We start from the raw sequence: 8275 nt of genomic DNA on the forward strand, positions 1-8275 counted from the left end.
CTAGTTCCTCCTTGACTGGCTGGGTGCCCTGCCAAGCTGCCACCCCTCCTGGCCTCTCAGGAGGGGCAGCAGGTTGGGTTGTGGCTCTGCTGGGGCTTGGTCATGGGTTTTCCAAAAGCAAGGTCCCCAGCCTGGCCCTCTTCCCCCTTCGCAGGGCATTGCAAGCCCTCAGACACTCCCACGTCCTGCTCCTCCCGCTGGATGGGGCCAAACACCTGCACTCCTGGGCTGCCCTGATCTTCGCTTGGGGCAGCCAGGGTGGCTTGCACCAGCCTTTAAGTAGAGGTGACACAGGCTGGGAGAAGCTGGCAGGCATGAAGTTCAGGTGTTTAAGGTCTTGTGTGTCTTCCCTCTCGGTATGCTTGTGACACGCACAAATCATACATTCACACACACACATGCCCCACCCACCCCAGCCCAGGCCTCTCCTCTCTCCGCACCCAATAACCATCTTGACATCTTAAAGGCACCTCCCCCTCGGCTACCCTCCTCCAGAGCTTCCCACCCCCTAGGGATCAGGCCAGACCCCTAACAGTCTTCCTCTTCCTCATGCCAACCCCAACCCTAAATCACCAGGTGCTGTCATGCTGTCGCTCTATATGCTGCACCCCTTGTCTGCCCACCAAGCCTCTGGATGGCCTGGCCACCTCACCAGCACCCAGAGCAGCTGTCCTGCCTCTACCCTGGGCCCTTAGTCCTGGTCCACACAGCAACAGAGGGGATTTCTAAAGTCCAAGTCTGATCCTATGTTCTCTGTGCAACACCCGCCACGGCTGAAGTGTCCCCTCACCCAGTGTGGCTGCACTCCCCAGCTCCGTCCAGTTGCTTCTCAGCCTACACAGGCCTTCCTCTTGGACTGCCCTGCGGGCTTCTCTTCCATCAGGACCCAGGTCTGGGGTGCTGAGGGCTGGGTTGTAGGCAGGGCCTCCATGGACCCAGAGGACAGCCATGGTTTGGCGTCCACAGGGCCTATGCTGGTTGGGCGGGCTATGGAGTCGGTAGCAAGCCAAAGTGGCCCTGGCCCTCCTAGGCACCCAGCCAAGGCCTCCCAGGAAACTGTCCTGGCCCCATTCTGGCACCCAGGAAGATTGGAGCCATTCTCTGGCCTTCCTGACCTCTGCAAGGGGGCCATAATGCCTTCCCACTCTTTTCACAGGAACTGCCATCTGCCAGTGGACAAGACCTTGGGGGTTACCACCACACACACACACTCACACACTGCAGATCCTGTGGCGTGGGCAGGACTGACTTCACCCTCGGTTCCAGGGACAACACATTGCCCGGCCTGCCCAGTGGTTCCTGAGGGCTGAAAGAACAGGCCAAAGCACTGGTACCATAGAACCTGCCGGCACAGTAAGTTACTTTGGTTAACTATGTAATGAAGTTTCCTGGGACATATTTTACTCCATGCATATAATACAACAATGTAATAAAAGCAAGGATTCTTTTTTAATTTTTTATTTTAGAGAGGAGAAGGGAGGGAGATGGGGAGAAAAACATCTATGTGAGAGAGAAACAGAGACTGGTTGCCTTCCATAGGTGCTCCAACTGGGGTCCAATCCATCAACCCAATCGAATCAGCAACCTTTCAGTTTGCAGGATGACACTCAACCAACTGGCCACACCGGCCAGGGCAAACCAAGAATTCTTGGCTCTGTATCAGTGTTCAGAACCTTCATTATATTTAAAAGACCGATGATGGCATTTGCTGATTTTTTAGTTGCTTTGTTTTTCTTCATGTTATTGAATTTTAGGAGCTCTTTATAAACACAGGGTAATTTTTCACCTTCTATGATTATATCTGCTGTGCCTGAGGAGAAGCTCTGCCAAGGACACTCAATGTCCTCCTTGTGAAGAGCTCCTCCAGGAATCAGAGACAAGAGACTGAGACCAGATAGAAAGATGAAAAGAGACAAGTAAGAAACAGAATGAATCCTGCTAGTTTTCTGACCCCCAATCAACCTATCCCAGTCCCTTCAGGGGATCCTGGATATACGAAGCATCATATGTGAATGGAGTTCTGGGGAAGGATCCAGGAAATTTTTGTTGGCTGCCTGTTCCCGGATGTTCAAGATGAGGCTGTGAGTCTCCTGGCACAGATCAGTACCCAGGAAAGCCTCCACTCGCTGGTGCCATGCAGCCAGTCGCGGCCGTCCCTCAAACAGGTCACAGCCAAGAGCCACAACCTGCAAGGACAAGGTTGGGAATGTTGGTAGGATATGGAGGTCCCAATGCCCAGGAGCACTGGCACAGGCGTCAGGTGTGTTTCCCAACTCCTATGCGTGGCCCAGGGCAGTGTGGCCAACCTCAGGACCCGAGGGCACTAGGATGAAACCCCAACCAGAAGAGAGGCAGCAGGTCACGGCTCCAGAATCAGTCTAGCCAGAAACTTGCTCTGTATGCTGGGCAAGCTCTAACTTTCTCTGGTCCTCGGCAGTGCTGTCTAACCGTGGTGGCAATAAGAGGGATGTTACCCGCAAATGCTGCTCCACCAGCCAAGCTCACACCTGCATCAGCTCCTCCAGCGCCATGAGGTCTGCCAGCGTCATCTGCTGGCTAGTGAGGAAGGCCTTGTCCTGCAGGAACTTGTCCTCCAAGCGCTGCAGTGCCCGGTCTATGGCAGCCCTATTGCGCTTCATCTTCTCCTCGGGCACCTGAACCCCAATGAGTGGGGCCAGCACCTGACAAAGTGTAGTCTCAGTCTGTGGTTCCCTGCCTCCTCCCAGGACCCTGACAGGCAACCACTCCCCAGATGGCTCTCCTCACCTGGGCCCACAGGGACACACCAAAGGTGCCACGGATGCAGTCAGCATGCCAGCCCAGGTACTCATGGATGCGCATGCGGGCCTGCAGGTCAGATGGGTACCAGTGATCTGCTGTCTGATACTTAATACTCAGGTAAATCAGGATAGCCACGCTGGGGACAGAGGCAGGAGCAATGGCTGTGAAGACCCTGGCTTGTGGCCTTCATCCCCCCTGCTCCCATCCCCCAGTGGGGTCCTGGGGCTTCTTTGCATGTGATGGCCTCCCCTCCCATGCCCGGCTCCCTGGGCACTGCCCCTCTCTCTCCCCTGACTGTATCCTCCTGAGTCTCCTTTCTCCTCTGTCTTGGACACTCACTTTCAACCAGACCTTCTGCTTTGTACTTTAAGAACCTCATCTCTGTGCTGTTCCAGCAGCGACCCTGTGAGGTAGAGACTCTTGTCATCTCTTTTGCACATGAGGAAACTAAGGCTCAGAATAGCTCAGTGACTTGTCCAAGGCTACACAACTCAGAAAAGGCTCTCTGGACCACTGGAAGCCCACCTGGGGCTGGCACACAGTGGGTCCTCAGTTGAGTCCCTCACATGCTTGAGTGTATGTGTCAGGTACCAGGAGGGGAAACATGTCCTCAGGTCTGTTGTAGATCCCCTGTGACAGGTCCCCCGGCTATCACTGCCTTAGTGCCTGACCCTGTGCCTTCTTCCTGCCAGTGCTGGCCCTCAACATGAGCTGTGCCCTCAGGCCCTGACAAACTCTAAGCAATGAAAGGAGAGGCCCTCCCAGGCTGTATTTGTTGAGCCTCATCTCTGTACAATGCTGGACAAAGGTCACATGTCCTCTCTTCTAGTGCCCCTGTGTGTGGGGGTAGAGAGGTGTTGGGGAGAAGCAGAGTCTGAGGACAAGAGAGGGGCAGTGACGTGCTCCGTGAGCCCCTCGTCACCCTGGGCTTAGTCCAGACCACCTGCTCTCATCACACACTTCACCTTGGCCCCCCAGTGCTCATGAGTCTGGGAGGGGCCACAGTGGGAGAGCCAGGGGCCAGTGGGCTAAGGGCTTGGGAAGTGGGTGGGAAGGAGAGTACCTTTCGCTCAAGACGAAGTCACTGTCCTTGAGGACAGGCACCCTCTGCAGGCTGTTAACTGGGAGGAACTCCTTGCTCAGGTGCTGAGCTGAGGAGAAAGAGGTCAGAAAAAGCCTGCAGGGCAAGAGCTCATCTGCTCTGCCCTGCCTCTCCCTCCCCCGACCAGAGCCCCCTGGCCAGGCTGGTCGGAGAACTAGCAGGGGTGGGGGCAGCGCTGGATCTGCTCCCCTCCGCTGTGGGCCTCCCAGGCTGGGCCTCCTGACTGCGGAGGGGCTGGCATCCCTGCCCTGCTACCTCCCAGACCAGCAGAGGGGCTTTGGTGGGTGCAGCCAGGTGCTTCAGGTGGGTGAAGTTATTTAGATAGGACTGGGATGGGTAAGGGGAGGGGTGCCTCAGCTCTTCCCACCCCTTCTCACCACAGCGTGGCAGTCTCCTCAGGGTTTTTAGGGATTTATGAGTTTAAACGCATGCTTTTTAGGGCAGGAACTCTGAAAATCCGGTAACATTATTCCCCCTTTCAGAGGAGAAAGCTAAGGTTCAGAGAAGGCCTGTCCAAGGCCACACAGCCCAGGGCATCCTCCGGTGGGGACGCTCAGGGAGTTGCCCCGTGAGGAGCCTGTGGACACCCGGGGAGCACGTCCGAGCCCACCTTTGAACAACTCCACCTTGCGCAGCTCGAAGGGGATGCCGTTCTTCTTGGCGAAGATGTAGACGGCGCGGCAGGGCTGGGACAGCAGGTCCAGGTAGAGTTCCAGGCCCATGGTGATAGGAATGGCGGCGCTCAAAGGTGGCAGGGACAGCAGCGGTGACAGGGGCAGGGTATCTCCAGGAAATAGGGGTTCGTCGGGCCCCGCCCCGACAAACGCCAGTGAAGGGCGCGCCCCACCGCAGCAAATGCCCAACTCGATCCCGCCCCCGCCCCGCCCCCCCGCCCCGCCCGCGCCCCGCCCCCGCCCCGCCCCTGTCTGGTTAAGTTTCTGTGAAAATACTTTGCTCAGACTCCACCGGCTCTGTGTTCCAGGTGACGAGTGGGAGACGCGTTTACACCCGGGTGCGATTGCTGCGGGTTGAGTGGCTGCTCACCTGCCGGTGTCTCTCACCTGGTCCGCGTGCACGGCCCGGAGGGGCGCGCGGGTAGCGGGAGGCACACAGTGGGGGGGGGGTGCGGTATGAGGGGGCCCACGGCGGGGAAGGGGCGTAGGGGATCCTCAACCTAGGCAGGTTGCTGTCGGGATCACAGAGATGTCTTGCAAGGAAACGTCCTTTCTTCTCCGTATCTTTCCCCCTCCCCCCACATCTTCCCAGGGGCCGCAGTGATGGTGTAAGGGGCAAGGAAACTGGTGACACCCAAACCAGTAGAAAATAATTAGCAGCAAAGGACAAATGTAATCAAAGAGTCTCCAAGCCAGAGTTAATGGTATTAGCATATTTACGAGTCAGGAAGGGGGCATTCCGCAGCTCAACACAAATGCTTCTGAGGACAAAGGATATCTGAGATCAACGCGGGGGAGATATTCACCACCAAACAGAGGGAAATGAGAAAATGTAGCCAGACAGCCCAGCAAACAAGATATGGAAATTTCAAAGGAGAGCTGGGGACAGACCTATAACCAAATCACCCTCAGTTAATTTAGTTAATCGCGTTAGATTGCAACTCTGGAGTATCCAGCATGGAAAAATTGAGAAGGAGAAGGGGAGGGGGTTTTACCCGCATTAGGATAAAAACAGCCAGTTCATTTTGTCAGGTCCGCATGCCCCTGGCTGGCTGTGCGCCAGACTCTGCAGACTCGTGAATAAACGCCTCGCTTTGCTGCTCAAGTCCTGTGTCCCGGTGTAATATTGTGAGCGTTTCTCACAGTTGTACAGGGCTGGGTGCCCCAGCAACAGCTGAATCTTTCAGAGTACAGTATTCCCTCACTTATCGCGGGTATTACGTTCTAGACACCCCCACCATAGGTAAAAATCTGCGAAGTAGGAATCTTACATTTATTTTAGTATTCATATATACTTAAGGCTTTAGAAACCCTTTCCACACTTATAAACCGTTTCCACTCCCTTATTAACCTTTTCCACTTTTATAAACACTACTTATGTTCTTAAACATATTCTATACTCTTAAACCTACTTAACTTTAACAACATACGTATACAGTACCGCAAAATCGATATAGAGAAAAATCCGCCATAAAAAATTAAATAAAATATTTTTCAAAATCCCGCAATACAGTGAGGCCGCGATAAGTGAACCACGATATAGAGAGGGACTACTGTAATCCATCCCTCTGGCTCGTGACTCAAGTAAGTGGGCAAATCAGAATGCAATTTTCTGGGATTTCTGAAATTGGAATCCAGGAAAGAGGGGGTCCTTTGGAACGGTAAATGTTGGCTCAGTGACCTGGGGCCACCACTGGTCACGGTTCTGAGTTCACTGAGCAGGCTGTCCTGAGAACAAGAAGCTTATTCAAGGAAAAGGGAAGTTGGCGAGAGATACAGATTCTGATCCCAGGCCCTGCCCCGCGCCCCCCACCAGGACGAGGGCCAGCTACACCTCTCCCCGGCACAAATGGAGTTTTCTGGGAAATCCCTCTTTTGGCCTAAACCAGTTAGCAGTGAGTTTCTGACCCTTCCCAGGAAAGGAATTCTGACAAACAGCAAAGAAGTTCCGGAGAACCAGTTACATAGTTACTGAAACTTAACTAAATTGCAGAGCTTGTAAACTATTAACTTGGATATTTAGTTGAGATTTCCAAGCAAAGTGTTGAAGGTGTGACTTGGTTTCTTCTTCCTGCTTATTGTAAAATATGTGAGGAGGGAGAAAATATGAAGGAAGAACGGTCAAACAAAAATGAAGCAGGACTTGATGATTTGGGAAATCCTCAGCCTATCATGGACTTAGCCAGTCAAAACAAAGCCCATCTTAGAAAGCCAGGTAGTTCCTGCCTTCAGTTTTTCTCTGAGCCTTTTTAACTCTGGCCCAAGGCACAGCTCAGGCCAATAAGTTCATCTGAATGCTTTCCAGGGGTGTCATTAAAGTCAGGATGTCACTGGGAAGGGACTGGGTGGAGGCAGGTTTGCCCCAACACGCTTTGGAATGTGTGGGTTTCTGACTTCATGCAGAAAAGATTTCAATATATGAGTCCAGGTGATTTTGAGAATATGTTTATTAAAACTTGGGGCAGTGAGACAAAGGAAGGGCTTAGAATAGAAGAAAAAAGATTACAAGGGAGTGAGAAAAGGCGGGCTGTTTTGGCTCACTGAGAAGTTAGGCAAGAGGAGGGCCTTCAGAGCTTAGGGGAAAAAGCAAAAGTACACGCCTGAGGAAAGGGGGGGGCGGAGGTGTGCTCAAGAGAGAGTGCTACAGGGCCCTTTGTCTTGAGTTTTTCTCTGTTTTCTGCAGGTGGCAATCTTAGGGGAGGTCTCAGAATATTCATCAGCTTTCCAGATGTGTCCTTCAATATGCTGATGAATCAAAATGAGTGTATAGTGAGGTTTGGGGTCATTCTCTGGTCAGCTTCACCTTTATCTTTGATTTACCTGGCTGTAATTTTATTTGTTTTGTTTTGTTTTTACTTATTCCCCTGATGTCATCCATTCTTGGATTTGGCTGGTATTAATTGGGTCTCTGTTATCTATCTCCCTGACCCGGGTGATTTAAGCTACCTGCTCTCTGGCTGGGGAGGAGAGATGTAAACCATCTGTGCCTAAGTGTCTTTGGTCAGGGAGGACAGGGTCTTGCGATTTATAAGTTGGCTGCTAATTGCTCAGCCATTTAACTATTTTGTCTGTTTCTCTTATTCCATCAGTCAAGGAATTGTCCTAGCTTCTTATTAACCTGCCTCAAGGGCACACACAAAAGTGCAATCCCAGAGGGCACATGCGGTCCCACTGGAAACAGCTTACAGTGTTAGGGAACTGCCCACAGGGACCCACATTAGTCAGGCAGTCTGGTTGACAGGTTCCCCAGATGGCCTCCCACCACAGCGTTCACAGTTCAGCCCTCGGTTTCAGAAGCACTGCCTGAGACAGTCAGTTCCGGATAGTTTTGCTTGTCTGCCATACCAGTTTATCCACCTCATGAGTATGGACAACACCTGGAGGTGTTCAATGTGGAAAGTGCATCAGCTGGGGCCACACCTGATCCCTCATATCATTGCTTGTCAGGTGTGATCATAAAACCACAGTCTTGGGACGTTTCCCTCCAGGAAGAGGGGAAACCTTCCAGGAACAAAGACTATTATGTCCTCCCCCCACCTCCCCCCATCTCCTCACTCCCCACCCCTCACTTCCTCAGGTGCCTGGGTTTTCCTCATTATAAAATCTGGGTGTCCCATTTAGTAATCAAACCTTTACATCCCTTAGTCTCATCCAGACCTTTGTCTGGAATGTCTGCATGCAAGAGGGACAAAAGCGTTTTCGCAGAAAAACATTTTTG

General features: G+C 52.7%; 1 protein-coding gene across 1 annotated transcript; it reads right to left on the bottom strand.

Annotated features, from left to right (window-relative positions):
• Nucleotides 1–1430: 1430 nt before the first annotated feature.
• Nucleotides 1431–4694, bottom strand: LOC149997128 (glutathione S-transferase theta-2B-like). The gene is made up of 5 exons (XM_090290584.1): nucleotides 4494–4694; nucleotides 3845–3932; nucleotides 2767–2917; nucleotides 2508–2681; nucleotides 1431–2186 (listed from the first exon to the last, which is right to left on the bottom strand). Exons 1-5 carry the CDS (start codon nucleotides 4603–4605, stop codon nucleotides 1977–1979), a joined length of 735 nt encoding a protein of 244 aa, XP_090146710.1. The 5' UTR covers nucleotides 4606–4694; the 3' UTR covers nucleotides 1431–1976.
• Nucleotides 4695–8275: the final 3581 nt, after the last annotated feature.

Source organism: Furipterus horrens, unplaced genomic scaffold (assembly GCF_987537825.1).
Source record: "Furipterus horrens unplaced genomic scaffold, mFurHor1.1.pri manual_scaffold_11, whole genome shotgun sequence".
Lineage (NCBI taxonomy): Eukaryota > Metazoa > Chordata > Mammalia > Chiroptera > Furipteridae > Furipterus > Furipterus horrens.

Coding starts and splice junctions, on each gene's coding strand:
- LOC149997128 (XM_090290584.1), bottom strand. CDS start 4,605: ATGGGCCTGGAACTCTACCTGGACCTGCTGTCCCAGCCCTGCCGCGCC. Junction 3,933..4,493: donor CAAGGTGGAGTTGTTCAAAG/GTGGGCTCGGAC, acceptor CTTTCTCCTCAG/CTCAGCACCTGAGCAAGGAG. Junction 2,682..2,766: donor GTGTGTCCCTGTGGGCCCAG/GTGAGGAGAGCC, acceptor ACACTTTGTCAG/GTGCTGGCCCCACTCATTGG.